Source organism: Eremothecium gossypii, chromosome I (assembly GCF_000091025.4).
Source record: "Eremothecium gossypii ATCC 10895 chromosome I, complete sequence".
Taxonomy (NCBI): domain Eukaryota; kingdom Fungi; phylum Ascomycota; class Saccharomycetes; order Saccharomycetales; family Saccharomycetaceae; genus Eremothecium; species Eremothecium gossypii.
Genome location: NC_005782.2, coordinates 584,081 through 602,239, shown reverse-complemented (window position 1 = coordinate 602,239; position 18,159 = coordinate 584,081). Strand labels below are relative to the sequence as shown.

The 18,159-nt window shown below is 53.5% G+C and overlaps 9 protein-coding genes across 9 annotated transcripts; 2 read left to right on the top strand and 7 right to left on the bottom strand.

Moving 5' to 3' along the window:
• Positions 1-137: 137 nt before the first annotated feature.
• Positions 138-2,039, bottom strand: ECM38 (gamma-glutamyltransferase; the record flags this gene model as incomplete). The annotated part of the gene is made up of 1 exon (NM_208039.1): positions 138-2,039. One exon carries the CDS (start codon positions 2,037-2,039, stop codon positions 138-140), a length of 1,902 nt encoding a protein of 633 aa, NP_982686.1.
• Positions 2,040-2,445: 406 nt separating this feature from the next.
• On the bottom strand, positions 2,446-3,738 carry TUF1 (translation elongation factor Tu; the record flags this gene model as incomplete). The annotated part of the gene is made up of 1 exon (NM_208038.1): positions 2,446-3,738. One exon carries the CDS (start codon positions 3,736-3,738, stop codon positions 2,446-2,448), a length of 1,293 nt encoding a protein of 430 aa, NP_982685.1.
• Positions 3,739-5,620: 1,882 nt separating this feature from the next.
• On the top strand, positions 5,621-6,259 carry YHC1 (Yhc1p; the record flags this gene model as incomplete). The annotated part of the gene is made up of 1 exon (NM_208037.1): positions 5,621-6,259. One exon carries the CDS (start codon positions 5,621-5,623, stop codon positions 6,257-6,259), a length of 639 nt encoding a protein of 212 aa, NP_982684.1.
• Positions 6,260-6,587: 328 nt separating this feature from the next.
• On the bottom strand, positions 6,588-7,499 carry DRE2 (electron carrier DRE2; the record flags this gene model as incomplete). Its single annotated transcript, NM_208036.1, has 1 exon — positions 6,588-7,499. One exon carries the CDS (start codon positions 7,497-7,499, stop codon positions 6,588-6,590), a length of 912 nt encoding a protein of 303 aa, NP_982683.1.
• Positions 7,500-7,793: 294 nt separating this feature from the next.
• On the bottom strand, positions 7,794-9,740 carry VHS3 (phosphopantothenoylcysteine decarboxylase complex subunit VHS3; the record flags this gene model as incomplete). The annotated part of the gene is made up of 1 exon (NM_208035.1): positions 7,794-9,740. The coding sequence occupies one exon, from the start codon at positions 9,738-9,740 to the stop codon at positions 7,794-7,796; it is 1,947 nt and encodes a 648-aa protein (NP_982682.1).
• A 387-nt stretch (positions 9,741-10,127) lies between these two features.
• On the bottom strand, positions 10,128-11,444 carry NOB1 (rRNA-binding endoribonuclease; the record flags this gene model as incomplete). The annotated part of the gene is made up of 1 exon (NM_208034.1): positions 10,128-11,444. One exon carries the CDS (start codon positions 11,442-11,444, stop codon positions 10,128-10,130), a length of 1,317 nt encoding a protein of 438 aa, NP_982681.1.
• A 286-nt stretch (positions 11,445-11,730) lies between these two features.
• SGT1 (co-chaperone SGT1) lies at positions 11,731-12,837 on the top strand (the record flags this gene model as incomplete). Its single annotated transcript, NM_208033.1, has 1 exon — positions 11,731-12,837. One exon carries the CDS (start codon positions 11,731-11,733, stop codon positions 12,835-12,837), a length of 1,107 nt encoding a protein of 368 aa, NP_982680.1.
• A 140-nt stretch (positions 12,838-12,977) lies between these two features.
• On the bottom strand, positions 12,978-15,644 carry ASE1 (Ase1p; the record flags this gene model as incomplete). Its single annotated transcript, NM_208032.1, has 1 exon — positions 12,978-15,644. The coding sequence occupies one exon, from the start codon at positions 15,642-15,644 to the stop codon at positions 12,978-12,980; it is 2,667 nt and encodes an 888-aa protein (NP_982679.1).
• A 560-nt stretch (positions 15,645-16,204) lies between these two features.
• Positions 16,205-18,058, bottom strand: RAD30 (DNA-directed DNA polymerase eta; the record flags this gene model as incomplete). Its single annotated transcript, NM_208031.2, has 1 exon — positions 16,205-18,058. One exon carries the CDS (start codon positions 18,056-18,058, stop codon positions 16,205-16,207), a length of 1,854 nt encoding a protein of 617 aa, NP_982678.2.
• Positions 18,059-18,159: the final 101 nt, after the last annotated feature.

Below are 18,159 nucleotides of genomic sequence, written 5' to 3'. Positions count from 1 at the left end.
GATTTTCTACACGTTCTGGGAGCGCTGGGCGCCACACAGGCTCCAGTTAGTTTGCCTATAAAAAGTTTATAGAGTTGCGTGAGGAATTAGCGTTCGTGAACTGGGAATGCACGCATACAGGCGCAGGAAAATGAAGGTCAGTAGGCAACCGAGATGCCCCTTTTCCGCCAGTAGTCGCTGACGGCATGCCAAGTGCCGTGCCAATGGCGGATAGCGTTGACAACGCTCTTGGGCGTCACTTCGACGATGCTGTGGCCCATGCGACGGATGGCGTCGACGGTGTCAGGGCCGAGCAAGGCGAGGCTCTCGACCTCCAGGACTTCGGGAAGCAACTGGTGGTGGATGCGGGGGTAGGCGACGGCCTCGAGTAGCGGCATGTTGTACCAGTAGGTGCGCACGATGAGCTGGAGAACGGAGGTCAGGATACGCGAGCCGCCTGCGGCGCCGACGACTAAATCCGGGAGGCCGACGTCATTGAGAACCACGGTGGGGCAGGTGGAGGACAAGGGACGCTTGAAGGGCTCCGGGAAGTTGTAACGCGACGGCTGGAGGCCGAAGGCGTTGGGGCGACCGGGCTGGCTGAAGTCGTCCATCTCGTTGTTGAAGACGATGCCGGTGGAAGGGTCGTGGACCAAGGAGCCGAACAACAAGTTGACGGTGGTGGTGAGGGAGACCGCGTTGTTGAAGTGGTCGACGATGGAGATGTGCGCGGTGCCGTGGGGGTCGTTGAGCTCGTACTCCGGCAAGTAGTCGTGCCAGTCGACAAGCGTGCCGAAGTGGCCGTCGATGTAGCCGGCCTTGATCAGGTTGACTGCGTAGTCGGTCCAGGCGTCGCCCAAGACGTCGCGCACCTGCGGCGCGAGCTCCTCGCCGCCGCCAAAGTCGCCCAACCGGCTGCGCGCGCTCGCCATCCACTTCATAGCCTCGATGAGCTGATACGCCTGCTCGGGCTGGAAATCCCCATCCTCCTTGTTGGGGAACTGGTCGAGAATCTTCAATGCGGAGAGAAGCGCAGCGCCAGAGCTGGATCCGCTGGTGGTGAGGACCGTCAAGTCATTGTTGGGTAGGTATTCCCAGCTGGAGCGGATCTTGAGCGACAGCGGCCGCGTGACGTCGACCTCGTAGTTCTCGAAGTCGCTCTCGGAGAGCACGCCGCCTGCGCTCTGGATCTTGTTCACCATGGTTTTGACCAAGTCGGACTCGGCGTCGTAGAAAGGCTTGACGCCGCCGCTTGCCGCCAAGTTCTGGAGTGTCTTGGCCAACTCCGGCCGTGAGATCCACTCGCCTGCGCGAAGCACGCGCCCCTCCTTGTGGTTGTAGACGAAGCTCCAGTCGTCCAAGTGGGCCTTGAAGTACGCCTCATATTCCTGTAAGCTCGCAGCCAACGCAGGGCCGACGGCCCAGCCCTGGAATCCGAGCTCGATGACGGGCCGCAAGAGCTCCTCCCACCGCGCGACGCCGCTGCCGCGCTTCTCATACATCTCATATAGTCCTGCAAGCTCGCCGGGTATCGCAATCGCAAGCCCGCCGATCTTGGAGGCATTCGGATCGCTGGCGTACATTTCTTTGTGTGCCAACTCGGGAGCCATCTCCCGGAAGTCAAAGGCGAGATGCCGCTCAGGGTCCTGTCCGTCCGTGTACACTGCAAACCCGCCGCCGCCAATGCCGCTATTGAAAAAGTTAATCATGCCGATGCAGAGACTCATCGTAACGGCGGCGTCAGCGGCGTTTGCGCCAGGAATACCTAGCAAGATATCATGCACAGTCATCCGATTGCACAACTCGAGATCGCTGGATATGGCCCCGTTCACTCCGACTTTGCGATAGTACGCGGCAGGTGTCAGCGTAGCACTGCGGTTAAGAGGCCCAATGTCAATGTTGTGTGTATTGCCTCCATTTAACCTTGCCTTTTGCGGCTGGATATACAGCGCCGCACCTTCTCTTACAAGCACTGAGAACAACGAAACCGAACATATAAGCCTGATGAACCCCCAAGGACTTGCCCTGCCGTTCTGGCATACCTGGCTATTCCAAAGCATGAGGTCTGTAGTTCTCGTGAATCGCCCCTATCGCCTGGGAGTGTATCTAAGACGTTTATCGATTTTGTGTTCGAGTTCTATATATATTTGGAGATGACTTCTTTTATGTGACTGTGGCTTTGGTCACGCTATAAGTCTCTGGGTCAGAAAGTCAGAGCATATTGGAATCTTGTGCAACGTTATCTGTCTAATCTGGCGCGCACTCCGCCGCAATTCCTGCTGATTTGCTCGTCATAGTTGGGACCAGCGTCAAAGATGATGATGCGGTGGAGCGCAGCGCAGTCTACCATACGATACGAAAACTCAATTGTTTCATAAGAAGGTTTACTTACGTGTATTGACAAAGAAGGAGTTCCTTTCGTGACTGTATATCACAGGAATATTTACAGGTGAAAAACCGACTAGCTTACTCGATGATTCTAGTCACAAGACCAGTACCGACTGTCTTACCGCCCTCTCTGATGTTGAAGCGTTGGCCGGCTTCAATTGGAGTAGGGTGGACCAGTTCGCATACCATTTCGACGTTGTCTCCTGGCATCACCTGCATGGAGTGGTCGGCGACCGATTCTGGGAACTTTAGCACCACAGTGACGTCAGCAGTACGGACATAGATCTGAGGTCTGTAGTTCTCACCGAATCCGGAGTGTCTGCCACCCTCCTCCTTCGTCAAGACGTAGAGAGAAGCCAAGAACTTGGTGTGGGCCTTGATGGTGTTTGGCTTACACAAGACCATACCTCTCTTCAATTGGTCTCTTCTGACACCTCTCAACAAGACACCGGCATTGTCACCGGCCATAGCCTTGTCCAGCTCCTTTCTGAACATCTCGATACCGGTGACGGTGGTCTTGAATGGCGTAGCGTTGTGGCCGACAATCTCGATTTCCTCACCCTTGTTCAAGTTACCTCTCTCAACACGACCGGTGACAACGGTACCTCTGCCGGAAATGGAGAAAATGTCCTCCACAGGCATTAGGAAAGGCTTCTCCAAGTCACGGGCAGGGGTTGGGATGTACTCGTCCACGGCGTCTAGAAGCTTCATGATGGCCTGCTCGCCAATCTCTGGCTGGCGGCCTTCCAAGGCACAAAGCGCAGATCCCATGACGACAGGGGTGTTGTCACCGTCGAAGCCGTAGTGGTTCAAAAGCTCTCTCATTTCCATTTCAACCAATTCCAACATTTCTGGGTCATCGATAGTGTCCACCTTGTTGACAAACACCACAATGTGTTGCACGCCGACCTGTCTAGCCAATAGCAGATGCTCTCTGGTCTGAGGCATCTGACCGTCGGTAGCAGCCACCACAATAATCGCACCGTCCATCTGGGCGGCACCGGTAATCATGTTCTTGATGTAGTCCGCGTGGCCTGGACAGTCCACGTGAGAGTAGTGCCTCTTCTCCGTTTGGTACTCCACATGGGCAGTGGAGATCGTGATACCTCTTGCCCGTTCTTCAGGTGCCTTGTCGATGGAAGAGTAGTCCAAAAAGTCAGCACCACCGCGCGAAGCAAGCGTCTTGGTGATCGCCGCAGTCAACGTAGTCTTACCATGGTCGACGTGACCGATGGTACCAATGTTCAAATGTGGCTTGGACCGGTCGAAGGTCGCACGTCTCAAGGGCGTCGATACAAAAGATCTGACACCAGCAGAAACGGCAGGCCTTGCCAAGAATCTGGTAGATAGTCTAGAAGCTAGGAATGACATCCTTAAACACCTCACCGATTGCTATACTGCAGCTATGTCGATGGCTGGAACGCGCTACGGATCCTGCATTAAATAGCTGACGAGAAAAATTTTCTTTTGTCACGTGATCTATTGTTATCCACTCAATCGTTATGCGGTGTTCGGGTTTATAAATGTGCCCGGGAAACTCACGTGATTGTAATAATAAGAGAGCATCAATTATCAATTAGTGTAACTAGAACAGTCCTGAAGACTACCAACCGTCTTCAGCGTGGCATATTCTGTTGGTGTCTAACTATTGAGTGGATTTAAGTCCGCTAACATGTCTTTAAATATTCGGTCATGAGAAGAACAAGGGGTGTGACTACGATAACAGTGTAGTCAACACGGTAATATTTATCCCTAGTGGGCTTATCGCTCAAACTCTCCGTAATATCCTTATTGGTAGGTTTGTGAGTCATGGCCATCTTCTACGATACTCAATCACTTGGTAGCTCTTCGTAGAAAGGCATTGGCATTATCAGTTGAGTCGACGTCAGAGTGGGTTACGTAAGTAATTTTCTGTGATCACAGAATGGATCTAATAAGCAGAACAGCGGTGTCGTTCAATAGCGGGTCTCTTCCTCGCTGCTTCGATGCTTTGGTGCCCATGCGCTTCTGCTCTTTTTGCCAATCTAGCTTGACTTCTCCGTCATGCCTACTGCAGAGCTTACACCAAGAGTAAGGATTTATAAACCCACGGAAGCAGTGAACGCGCAAAACATGGGAAATAAACATATTAGCAACATAGAGTAGTCTGTTCAGCAGTGTGCCCAATGGCAGCGTCTTTTCTCTTTAAAGAAAACTTCAAAAGATAGTATGCGTTTTCAGTTTCCTAAACTAACTTCAGTAAGATCTCCAATTTGTAAAGTAAAAGATCACCTACGAAGACACTTTAGAAAATGTCGTCAAATTGCGCCAGACACCAAAACTTTATTCAGGAATATTGCCAGTGAGACAAGTTTCGAGACAGCACTATACTCAGAAATACAGTCAGAACGCACATCACAACAGTTCTGACATCGAGGGCAAATACAGTTATTTAGACATCATGTGCTTCCCTAGCTACCCTCGATATGAAGTAAACGGGGGAGTATATTCGCTACAGACGATTGAGTCGGATGTTGCAGTGATGTGCCTGGTACCACAAACTGGATAGATGTTCCAGGTGTTTGAAGCGCCCGACTTATCATAGCTTCATGCCATTAGTTGAGATCGGGATTGACCGTAATATTTCAGCTTTTTGATGTGAATTGCCAAGAGGACCAGCGATTTGAATCTCGCTGACTCTGTTGTGAGTAATTAGTACAAGAACCTGTGGCCTGTCACAATTAAGCCCTGGGAATAGGACTTCAACTTCAGAAGCCCACGATCGTCAAGCGATGATACAAGTGCCTACCAACATTGACTTAACATGAAAATTGATAGCATTTTTATAACAATGGAAGCAAAGGACTAAGTCCTTCACGTGGTCGCCAATGCAGCCTGTTAGCAGGTTTCGGCATATTCCTGGAAGATGTCAACCTTCCAAAAATATTCCTCAGAGCATTAATTATCATTACACAAGCCCTTGGTGTGAGACAGAATCTTGAGAGGTGCTGCGATAAAACTCAAAATCGCAGTGCTTGGATTATAGGGCTTATATACTGATTTAAGTGGTGGTGGTTATCTATTCAGGGTTGTATAAATTAAAATATCACAGTCGGTATACTCTTACACACTAATTATAATCACGTGATATTTGACTATTTATTACACCAGGACACCTCGCTATGAAAATAGCAACAGGCTGATGGTATTAACATCTGAAGATATCGCCAACATTAGAACACACTACTGACACAACGGCCAGCCATTCGAGACTATGGCTCGGTACTACTGCGACTACTGTCATGCTTATCTGACGCATGACTCGCTGAGTGTGCGGAAATCGCATTTGATCGGCAAGAATCATATTCGGCTGACCGCAGATTACTACTATAATAAAGCCCAGCAACAGGCAAAGCCATTTTTGTTTCCAAAGGTTCGTTCGCGCCCTCAGGGGGGTATCCAGCTTCCAGCACAGCGGCGCACACTGCACTGTGAGACTAATCGCGTGAAGAGGCAGCGCCGGCTGATCCATCAGGTAGCGCCAGCGGCCACGCCGCTGCGGGAACTGTACGCACACTCGCCTGGCTTTCACAAGGTATTCACTCCGGAATGCCGTCTAGATGTTGGGGACACTCTGCGTGTCAGCAAGCTTCCTCAGCGTGCAAACCAAAAGGTCAAGACTGCGGCCCCGGCCGCCGGTCGCAGCGAGGTGTATGCGCCTCGGTACGCTGCAAACCCAGTATTGCCGCCACCTTCAGCGCTCACACTTTGGGGAGGGAACATTTCCAATAACAGCAATATATACGCAGCAGACGAAACGCTGCTGAGAACTGTGTCCAAGGTCCGCGAGAAGCTGACCTCTTCGCGTACGGAGAAGGTCGGCAGGACCATGCAGTCCATACGACGTCACTAGTATAACAGAATCAGAGAATACATACCTTTATACACAGGGCACATGCTGGCCTTGCGCAATTTGATGTTGAAGCTGAGAACCAGAGCTGTGCAGCGAAAACAAAGGCCAGTGACATAAATATGGGCTCGCTTGGAGTGGAAATGAAGGCATATATGCATGGGCGAGAGGCAGGTGTTATTGATAATGGATACCAAAATTACGGACATTTTGAAACATCAAAGAGGGGCTACCATTATGATGGGCTATAAATGCTCCAAGGAATACACTTGCAGTCCTATGGATGGGATAGCCGACAAACTGGATGGGCAGTGCTAAAGTCATGGTAACACTAGAGGTCATCTGAAATGGCACTCAAATTGATGGGCTGGCCAGGCTTGAAGGCCGGCAGTCCCAGGTACGGACATCCCGAGCACCGGAAGGCGTCACCAAGCGAGCAGGAGCCGCAGCCACCCACCTTTTTGCCTTCGATGGTAAAATCAATTTCCGCGAGTTCTGGCTCAGAGAACTTGACTGCATCACCCAGAAGCAACTTTTCTTGGCGAGCGTGGGTATCGCTGATCTCCTTTTCGTTTTCTTCGCGGAGCCCGCATGTGCAGTCCTTACATGCCTTGCGGCGCCTCGTCTGGGTTCGGCCGCAAGTCAGCAGTGTAATGGGAGTCGAGTCATGGCCGACCACAAGATCATTTTCAGCGATAGGGGCATCACCCGCAGCAGAATCCAACAGTGCAGCCTTGACGGGATCCACAGCTGCAGGCGGAACCTCGTCTAGGGTCGGTGTGACAGCTGCAGGGCTAGGCGCAGACGCCCGCTTGAAGCGTGGCAAACCCGCGGCAGACACTGGCTGGCGTGGAGCTAGTTTCACAGGCGCAGACGCGGTCACTGCACGCTTCTGCCAGTGGTATGTGGGCTCGCGTACTATGTCAAAGCCGCTGAGCAGTGCGTCAACTTGGTATTTGTCATAAAGCCCATGAAGAGAGCCCCCGGCACGCAGCGCCGCAGCGAGCACGCCAATCAGACGCCGCGGAAACAATATTTCGTCCGCTGCCTCAGGAGTCACGTAGAATATAACATCGTATGAATTGTCTTGTAGCTGTAGGCTTCCGTCATTAAGTTTGTTAACCAGGTGCTGCTCGATGTTCGCCCCACTCAAAGAGCTGTGCTGTTTGGCCGCAGTCAACAGCTCTGGGCGCGTGGTAGTAGCAGGGTGAATGAGAACTAGTGCAGTCCGAGAATGGGTCATGGTACAGGGAGTCTGAGCAGAGGAGTAGTAGTCATCACCAAGGATATGCCCGGGCCAAAATTTTCATACTGACTAAGAAAAAGAAACCGCTGAATTACAGCAGGAATTATTTGTATAAAACAGATATAGAAAACGCCGGTATCCGTGTGTGAGGCATTGCCTGTATAATCTTGAAATTGGTGCAATATAATCCTCGTAGTTTAAGTAGCCGTTTATATATTATCCCCCTACGACGGGCGCGAGTAGCATGAATGTTCATTTTGCAGGCGAGGCGGGGCCAATGACGAGATTCAGTCACGTGTGGGCAGTCGACGAGTGTGACGGCGATGTGGCTGCTGCGTTCTTCAAGGGCGACTGACTGCTATCGTCATCGTCGTCGTCGTCGTCGTCATCATCATCATCGTCGTCATCATCATCATCGTCGTCGTCGTCATCGTCATCCTCGTCATCCTCGTCCAGCTCTTCCTCGTCGTCGTCGTCATCATCCTCCTTGCCATTGGTCTTGCCCGCTTTATCGTCCTCGTCATCGTCCTCGTCGGCATCCTTGGGGTAGCCGCCGAGCTTCATAACGACTTTATCGACAATCTCGTTACCATCCATCATCCCGCCAAGTCCGATATCGCCGTGGATACCCATGATTTTCTCGGACGGTTTGAATACAGTGATCCAGGGCATCTCTTCTTTTATCATCTTCAGATGGCGCTTAGTGATGGTGGAGTTGTAACTACCACTAACCATGCTAGGAGCTAAGAATATTGGAAACATTGGATTCCACGCCCGAATGACACTGGTCAGCAGGTTATCACAAAGGCCCAGGGCAATTTTGGAAAGTGTATTCGCCGTAAGTGGCGCGACGACAAGGATATCGGCCCACCTGCGTAATTCAATATGCAGTACGGGATCTGTTCTTTGCTTCCACACGTCCCACTCGTCTTGATCCGTCCAGACTTGTATGTGTGGAGGGAGCTCAATCTTCGCCGCAGCTGCGCCCTGGCTTAGACCGGAGCCCGCGCCTTGCGGCGCTGCGCCCTGGAGAAGATCTGCTGGCGTTGGTGTGCGCCCCCCAACTGCAGGGGTATTGGAGACGCTATTTACCGCAGTGTAGGATGCGTCTGAGTTGTTCTGTTGCAAGTTTCCCTGGTGAGCCACGGAGTTTGAGAATGAGTTTGTTTCGCTAGACACGTAAAGGTTCTTCTTCTTGGGGTTTTTATTAGCAAAGAATTGCGCAGCGGCTTGAGTTAATATGACTTGAATGGATATATGGTCCCAACCATAAATCTCTTCGAGTTTTTTGATCATCGATTTAATCTTCAGTACGGAAAGCGAGCCTGTAGCGCCGAAAAGAACATGCAACTTTCCGTCATCCTGGGGCAGCCTGGGATCCACGTTCTTTCCGGGGTCACGCTTCGGGATATTGGGTGCAATCTGCTGCTGCTGTGTGCTCTCGATAGCACTGTCGAGATTCAGTATGTCGGCTGGTTTCGTTTCCGACAGCACCGATATGGGCTTTGGGCTTATACTATTGGAGCGCGAACGCAGTACTGTGGGCGACGTGTGCAGGGGGTCGCTGACAAAGAAATGTGGGTGCTCGTCGTGAAGATGCAATTTCTCGACGTCGCTGGTAGGTGTGCCGGCACCCGAACCATCGAATTGGTGAAGCAACTTGTGCACGATATTGCCGACAGCTTGTTTGGGGGGATGAACCTCGGAACCACTTGTCGGAGAGGTAGAGCGTATATGTGACATCCCAACCGCGGCTGCACCATTCCCCCCACCATGCGATAGCAGAGGTGGCGGAGTGCTGTGCTGTGCCGTGGGGTGATGGATCGGCGACGCCACCTTCATCTGTAAGTGCGATTGCGTATCTGTGTCCTCGCTCGCTGTGGCTCCGGACGTCGTGGAGTCGCCGCTGATCACGCGCCCGCCTTGACCGGTGCCCGACTGTTTCGCCGGCAGCTGCTTCGGGTCGCTGAACGTGACCGTTGGGACCCGCTTCAGTCCCGGCTCCGGCGTGTTGCTCACAACAGCCCCCGAGGTGCCGCTCGCGTTCATAATCGACTTCGTTACCGCCTGGGTGGGGCTTACACACGCGGAAACCGATGGCCCGGGCGAGCCTATTCCAGAAGCACCGTGCCCCGGCCCCGCTCCCGGCGTCAGGCACCCCTCAAGGTTCGCGCGCTTGACGGCATTTGTAACGTGTGGTGATATGATGCCCTGCTGCTTGCCCGAAGAATCCGACATATTCCTTGAACCCTAGCTCCTATCTCTTCTCTATTGCAGCTCGATGTCAAGCAATTTGCTAGAAGACTATACCTTGAATGATAGTACGCTCTGACAGATTTGTGTTCAGGTTCAATCTATGCTAACAACTAAATCCAGCTAGTGGAGTACGCGCTACTCTACTGATCGTTCGGACTGTTACTTAGTCGCCACTAGAATATCAGGCATCCGTGGGCCCTTTGGCCTGTCCGAGCTTGCTGCTCCTTGCAAATTTTTGCAAGTTACCCGGCTATTAGAATACACCTGGGTAATGTCTTCGGAGCTCGATGCGATGAGCTGTAGTGCAGAGACGGTGTGATCCGTGTGGATATGTATTATACTTTCAGCGCGTAGTTAGGAGGCCCATGCTCATTTGCGCTTGTTTGAGCTGTTCACGTGGCGCCCACGGCCGACGCGAACGGAGTGATGCTTGAGGCCCGTGATTGCGAACGGGGACATATAGTTGTCGGCCGAGCCGCCGCCAATCCAGCTGTTGAGGACCTTCTCGTTGTGGCGGCGAGTCCAGTCCTCCTGCTTCATGGCCTGCTGGAACTCTTTCTGGTCCTCACGTAGTAGCGGCACCTCCTGCTGGTGTCGGGTGTGGACAAAGCCCTTGTTGCCGAAGCGCTTCTGGGAGGCCTTGGATAGCGGGCTGGGAAGGGAGTAGCGGTTACCGCGGTTGTTCCACTGGAAGTTGGCTTTGAGGTGTGGGCTGATGGCGCCGGTTTCTGCGTCGACGGAGACGGCACAGCGCAGCACGGTCCCTGCACCGCCGCAGCTGGGGCAGAAGTGCACTGGGCGGCCGTCGCGCGGCGTGGGCAGTAGCTTAAAGCATGCGTGGCAACGCATCATGTAATTGCGCAGCTTTTTGATGCGCATGCCGGATGTGAAGTTCATGAGGTTCAGATTGATCTGCAGGGCGACATTTTGGATGGCAAAGTCACCGGTGGCCAGAGCCACCTGGTTGTAAAGCGCGCTATCCGAAGCAGCGACACCTTCGTTTCCCGTAGTGTCCTCGCCGCTGTCCTGGATCATAATCTCTGTCAGGTTGTCTGGCGTGATCCAGTCGCCGTCGTCGTCCGCCTCATCGTATTCCTCTGTTAGCTCCTCGGCAGCCTGCGCGGCGAGAGCTGGCTCCTCTAACCCTTCCACGGGAGTCTCGGCGGATTTTTCAGGACTCTCTGTGCCGTCGGCGGTCTCTACAGGCTCATCTCTTGCAGCTGCCTGCTGCGCGGCCTCCTCGCGCTTGGCCCGCTGCTTTTTGCCGCCTCTCCTGCGCTTTTTCTTCTCGCCGGCGGGCTGCTCTGGGGGTGGCGCGGCCTTCGGTACCAGCGCCTCGCCCGGATACCGGCGGAGCCGCCCCTTGTCCCCGTTAAGCTCTACCTCCAGCTCGTATGTCAATGCTAGGATGTGGATGTCGTTGGCGCTGAGCACTGATGCGTCTCCTGTCAGCTTCGCAAAGTCGCTAACGCGCTTGATAGAGCTTTCCGAAGGGTGCCGAAGCTTCAGCGCGCCGGCTGCCTGCCATATATCCAGGTTCTTCTTGGCATTTTCGTCCTTTATTTCATGGAACACCGTGGGAGTTGTATAGAAGTTCTGCGCATACCCCTTATAATGCGCGTATGGCTGTGTAATCAGGGGCGTGGCATCTAGCACCAGCGAGTGCACATGAGGAATGGACGCCATAACGTTAAATATGCAGTATACCTTCTAGTGATCTCAACCCGCCTGAGTGTATCAAAGGCGATGAGCTCTGCAAGTATCATCTGCACAGTTTGAAAAATTTTCCGGAAACCATCACGTGACCACGAGGAATCTGCCAGAAGCTCCCAGCGAGTGGGTCAGTCCACAAGTAAGGTAACATATCCATTAGGTCCGTTATAAGTCTCCGTAGATGGCTTGCGCGGAGTTGGCAGTGAACTCCCATACAGAAATTGTCCTGCAACAGCTAATATAGACGATCGTGACAATTATGCCAATTGAGGTGGACTTAAAGAACGCATACCGGCTGCTCTATGACGAAAAGGAACCAGAGAAAGCTCTAGAGCTGTACGACAATGTTCTACAGCAGTCTTCGACCAATCTGATCGCATTAATCTACAAGGCAGCGGCACTGGAGAAGCTTTATTATAGCACGAAGAGCTGGCACAGCGATGGCACATTGGAGGAGGCACGGGGCCTCCTGGAGAAGGCGCTGGACCTCGCGGAGCAAAGGGGAGACCGTGGGAAGCTGGCGTTAGTGAACTTCCGCGCGTTCGTGTACCACTTTAATAGAAGGGAGTATGCTGCGGCTGAACCATATATGACAAGGGCGAAGCAGCTGGGATACGACGATGCGACGCTGGGCATCTGGGAGGCGAACCTCGAGAAGAAGCTGAAGAAGGCGGCGGCACCCGGCGCCGCAGAGAACCGCGATGAACCCAAGGCACCGACCGAGGAACCAGCTAGCGCGGAACAGCATGCGCCCGTCAAGTCACGTATGGAGTGGTACCAGACCACACAGAAGGTGACGATATCGCTTTTCGTGTCCAAACTTCCTCGCTCGCATAGTGAGGTAATCGTCCAGGTGGTGAACGGCAAGGATCTAACCGTCAGCTACCCAATTACGGCCGGAGGCTCGGAGTTTCAATATAGTCTCACTTTAGCGCATCCCGTAGACTCCGAGTGTTATAGTGTGGTGGTGCTGACGAAGAAGGTTGAGGTTGTGCTACAGAAGAAGGACTCTATCCATTGGAAGACTCTGGAGGACGTGGGTCAGGGCGACGTGCAGAGCTTTCCCGCAGAACATGCATCGGTGGACAGCGCTCCAAGCAATTCATCGAACCTGCAGTATCCTTCTTCTTCGCGGAAGAAGATCAACTGGGACGCACTAGAACTGGACGAAGCTGAGGATGACCAGCAGTCTGCAGATGCATTTTTTCAATCTCTGTATGCGAACGCTGATCCGGATACGAAACGCGCCATGATGAAATCGTTTCTTGAGAGCGGCGGGACTGCCTTGAACACCGATTGGAACGAAGTATCTAAGGGCAGAATAGAACCGTCTTTGCCCGACGGCGTAGAAATGAAGGAATTCTAAATTTACTTTGTACCTACGATCATAAAGTATGAAAAGGCGAGCTATAAAGTCCGTATTGATTACAACAATTAAAACGGAAGAATATATGGAATAGTACTGTTGCTGTTATGCAAAAGTCTCATAATTTAACTTCTCATAGTTTAGAATACATCGTGTTCCCAGTTGATTCTCGTAGTAAGCTCGTTACCACTCCTTATGGAACTGTCGTTCAATTTAGCCAATTGAAGCCTCTTCCACTCGGTAAAATTCTTATCTTCCATCATACTAGACTCGTCCCCAGCCATTGTGTTAACCTTGATATCCTCAATGGTCGACGAGGCCTTTGTGTCTTCACCCTCTGTTGTAGCATATATCGGCTGTCCATTTCCCTTGATGGGGCTGCTCAGCAGCTGTTGCCGATACTTCTTGGTGATGATGGCTGGAGATTCCAAAGTGCAATTGTTTTCCTTATCTTCTTGGTTGAGTGGAAAGGTATTGATATGTGTCGACAGAATAGGGATCAGGGTGCGCTTGTTCAACTTGTGTGTTGAAAGCGCCGACAATTGGGTATACTTCGACGAGGTCCCATTGTCTTCTTTGCGCTCGGGTGATCTGAGGATAATGTGGGAGGATGCGCGGGTTAATGCGGGGATCTTCGTTGGACTGCTCTTGTCTAGCAATGAGGCCGAGTAGGCTTTTTCCGCTTTCTTTTGCGGACTCACTACCTGTGTCCCTTGTATCGTTCTGGGCAAGCTTGGGAAGTTTACAATTTTATTATTGGGTGCCTGTGTGCTTCCGTCTGGCTTCGCCCTAATCACGTTAACATTCTCTGTGCTTCGTAAGGGAGTCTTCTCTGCAAATGATTTGGAAATAGAGCTGTTCGCACCGCGTACAAGCTTGCTCTTCTTCTGTATCGAGTACCTAATCGGCAACGATTTCGATCGCAGCAAAGGCTTTCTGGCTCCACTGGTAAAGCGCATTCTAGGATATTTGGAGTGTAGCTGTTCCTGTTCCTCGTTGACTATTTCCAAGAAAGGTCTGCCGTCAACTAAAAAATCCTCGCGGAACTCTTCAACATACTGTACAAGTTTCATCTTCAATTGATAAATAACACTGGGGAAATGTCTGGTGACTCTCTTCCTGGCTTTTTCCTCCTGCAGAAGTATCTTGTGTGAATTCCTGGATAAGAGACGGGAAGAGTCCTTGCTGCTCTCCTCTAATTGCAACCTTTCCTTGTGCAAGACTTTAAATTCGTCCACCAACTCCAGCATTGGTTTCACTAGCGCATACTTTTTCTCCAAGACCCTGATCTGCTTTTCACAGAGGTCGAGCACCTTCTCATTTTCCTCGAGAGAAGAACTGGTGGATACCATGTTTTCATATAAAATCGTGAATTCGGTCCTCTCATTGTCATTGAAGTGCATGAGGTTCCATAGATCTTTAATCCGTGCCCATGAGTCCTCAATCAAGCTTCTTATTAGTTTCTTCTTCATGGACTCTAGCCGATCCAGCTCTTTGACAAAGTTGTTTAGGTGTTGCACAGTCAATGAGTCGTTCTCCTGCTTGAACTTATCGATATAACAAGGAGATATCTTTAGTTTCTCCCATAGGGACTCACACCGCTTGACTAGGGTCTCTTTTTCGAACGCCCTCTTTGTTTTGATCGCCTCATATTCTGCGACCACATCCTCTAGCATCGACAACGTGCTGTGAGAGAGATCACAGATCGTTTCCTCACTTTTCTGGGTATAAATGCGTATTTTATCTTTAATTTCGTCCCCCAAATCCATGATGTTCATCCCCAATGTTTGTAACAACTTTAATAGGCCGTGGCATGTCCTCTTGGCTTTGCCCAGCCTGTTTGAGAGTTCCTTCTGGTATAACTTCGCGACGTCCATTATATTGCCAACCATGGCTTCTGTCACGTCGGTGAAATTGATGCTTTGGAGGAGCACCTCGCGGTTATCTAGCAAGAATTGGTAGTTTAGATCCACATCATCCATATGCTCCATGAAGTAGCTCTTGAAAAACTTGCACGTGTCTATCGGGGGAACCTTCTTGATCAAGGCCTTATCGTCCTCCGGCGTGTAATCCGCCATCGAGTCTATAAGCCTCCGAAGCTTCATCGAGCTCTCCAAAAAGCATAGTAGCTGCGGCGTGTATTTTTTCATCACAAACAGCTTCGCTGTAGTAAGCACACGTTTCCTGTTCAAGAGCGAGATCGGCTTCTTGTTCGGACTCTGCGACTCCATCCCCATGATGGAGTTCCGTGTGTATAGGTCGGGGATTGTCCGCACCCCCTTCGGGTCGTTGATCACCTCCAAAAGCCTCCGTAGCACCTCCTGACAGACCTCGTTTTCCTGCGAGAGCTTGGCCTTCTCCTCGTCCGCCTGGTAGAAGAACGAAGAGATCGAGCTCGAGAGTTTGTTAAAGATCATCTTCTCGCGCGCCGAGATCTCCGTATTAGAGTAGCCGATCTCGCGATAGACCACGTTCAAATTGTTGAGCAGGTTCTCCAGCTGTCGCGAGATCAGATTGAAGTTCTCGCGGTACAGCGCCGGGTGCATTGCGCTCCCCGCCGCCTCCGCCGCCTCCTTCGCCGGCGACGAGAAGCACCCGATGTTCACCGGCGTCAGCTTCAGCAGGTCCGACGACACCTTCTCCAGCGAGTCGCTGATCACCTCCGTCGACGGCGTGCGTGCCGTGTCCCGCGTGCACGAGTTATTGTGCACGGTCTGGAACGACCGCAGCGGGTCCGGCGACGGCGACGAGAGCCCCCGCTCCATCCGCGGGTCCGGCCGCTCGTTGATGTTTATCAGCTGTTGCATGTTCGGCCCGGCTGGCTATTGTACCACCTGCTTCTGTGTCCTGCGCACTGTCTGAATCCGTGCGTGCAGCTATGCTCTTTCTGTCACGCTGTTGAGCCTGTCCTCGCGAATACCTTCCCAAGTTACTGGCGCACACTCTGTACAGTGAATGAACTTGATCCACTGCTCATTGGAACCCATCAGGCAGGTGCTTCCAAGCTTGCGGCTTGCCATTTTTTTATGGTTTTTGTTGAAGTATTTACTGTTTTCCCAATGTGGCATTTCATAAACAAGAAGCATCGACACCTTCGGAACCAGCTAGTGAAAGCATCAAAGCGCCGGGAAGCAGATAGTACGAGGTGCCGCCCGCGGTGTTGATGTTCATGCAAGCAGCGGTAGTCCCAAAGTGGCTGGCCTGTGTAGAGCGGAAGGGGGCTCCCTAGAATTTTGTGCTTGTTGTAGTTGCCCGAACGGTGCTTTCAATTGTGAAAATCATCTACAGGATCTACAACGGAGAGCACGCCCTACCGCAGGGCCACGGGCTATCCGCCGGGAGCGGTCGGCGACCGATCCTGTAGACGTTAGGGCTGGCCGGTAGGGCCAAAGTAGCTTGCTATGTCTTTTGTAGTGCGTCGCTGTTTCTTCGGGGCCGCAGGGCCGCCGTGCTTGGGGCGCAGGAGTAGCCTGCGCTCGCCGTAGGAGAGCGCGGAGGCGTCGGAGACGCCGTTGAGGCTGTCGGACAGCTTCTGGGCGAGATGACCGTCGAGGTGGACCTGGAGCGCGCGCTGCGAGGGAAGGGGAGCGCGGCACTGCGGGCAGGCTGCGGCGGCCGCAGCGGGCAGCGAAGCGGGCGAGGCTGCGCGGGCGGGCGGGGACGGCGGAGTGGCGGGCGCGCGCGGGAGCAGGTCCACAATGGTCTTGCCGGGTTGCAGGACGTCGAAGTTGGCGAGGCTCATGGAGAGGGCGCTCAGCGGGTACATGTCGGCGCCGCAGAAGCGCTCGTCGAGCTCGTTGACGAGGCGGGCGCCGGCCTTGAGCAGCGTTAGCGCGGTGACGTTGGCGGTGGGCGCGTGAAGGCCGGTGCTGCGGCTAACGCGTTGGTGGGCGCGGCCCTGGGCCGCGACGGTCAGCGTGCGCGGCAAATAGATGCGGTCGTACTCCTGGTGCAGGTCCTGCAGGCGGCCGGCAAGCTCTGCGCTAAAGACCTCGAGCCACGGGTGGCAGTCTGCGAGGCTCTTGCAGGCGTTGCCGCGCATGTTCTTGCGGGAGGTCATCGACGAGACCGTGGGCCGCGGGTTGACCGGAACGCAGTGCGTGCCGCGGACGAGGTAGAACAGCTTCGTCGCGAGCGCTTCGGCCGCCTGTTCGTCGATCAGGTAGGGGGCCGCGTCGTGGGGGAGCGGGCGGTCGCGGATGCGGCGCAGCAAGCAGGCGTGCAGCTGCTCCGGCGATTCAGGGCACAGTGCGCGCAGGGCGGGGATGCTGCCCGCGGGCGGCAGCTCGAGCAGGTCCAGCAGCTCCTTCCCGATCGCGCCGCCCAGCGTCCAGAAAGACGGCAGCTCGAATCCACCCTGGTCCAGAAACGTCTCCACCGCGGCGTTGCGGACTATGGTCTGCGCGTTCGGCTTGCGGTAGTTGGACGCCAGCTTCGAGACGCTCTTCGTGCGCGACACGCCGCACGAGGTCGTGTATCCCAGCGCATCCTCGACCTCCTGCCGCAGCGCCAGAGCCAGACGGCTGCCCAGACACATTATGACGTCGTCCCAGTCCAAGAAGGACGTGCGCTCGGCGTCCGCGCCGTAGACATCGCCGGCAAATTGCAACTTCACGCTGCGCGGCAGGGGCGGCAGGGGCTCATCCAGGCTGTAGCTGCCCTCCACGAACAGCCGCCGAAGTTCCTGGAACTCGGCGCCGTCATCCCCGAGCAGCAGTTGCGCGAAGCACTGCGGCCCGAGGTCCACGAACACCTCGTCAATGCTGGCTTTCTCCACGATGGGGCAGCGCTTCTGGATCATCTTTAGCAGCTTGCGACTCTCGCGCCGATAAGGGTCCAGGGCTACCTTGTGTATGGCGGGGTCCAGCTGGCGCGATGGGTCCGTGTTCCAGGGCCCGTAGCCGTCGTGGTATTGCCAAAAGTCCTCTCCCTTCTTGAACACCGCCGTGTGGATCGGGATCAGTGTTGGGCACTTCTTCATCGCCTCTGCAACGCTATCCAGTCGTGTAATGCCATATTTGCGGCATGCGTACGATACCGCTATCACGCTGGACCACTGCACGCACACCACAGGGTCATCCTTGCCGTAGCCGCACCGAACCTGCTCTACCTGCGCGAAGAAGGCATTGACGTCGATGTGGGCAACGCAAGCAAGCGGCGACAGGTGTGTGGCGTGACTGGAGTTGATGGCTAGCAAGTCCCGCCAATAGAAGGAGGACATCGCACGTCTTTGTCACTTGTAGATACGCTTGTCAATCAGCACATCATCGCCGGAGACTTCGGTGTGGCAGAAAAAGGAATGAATGGCTCAGAAACCGAACC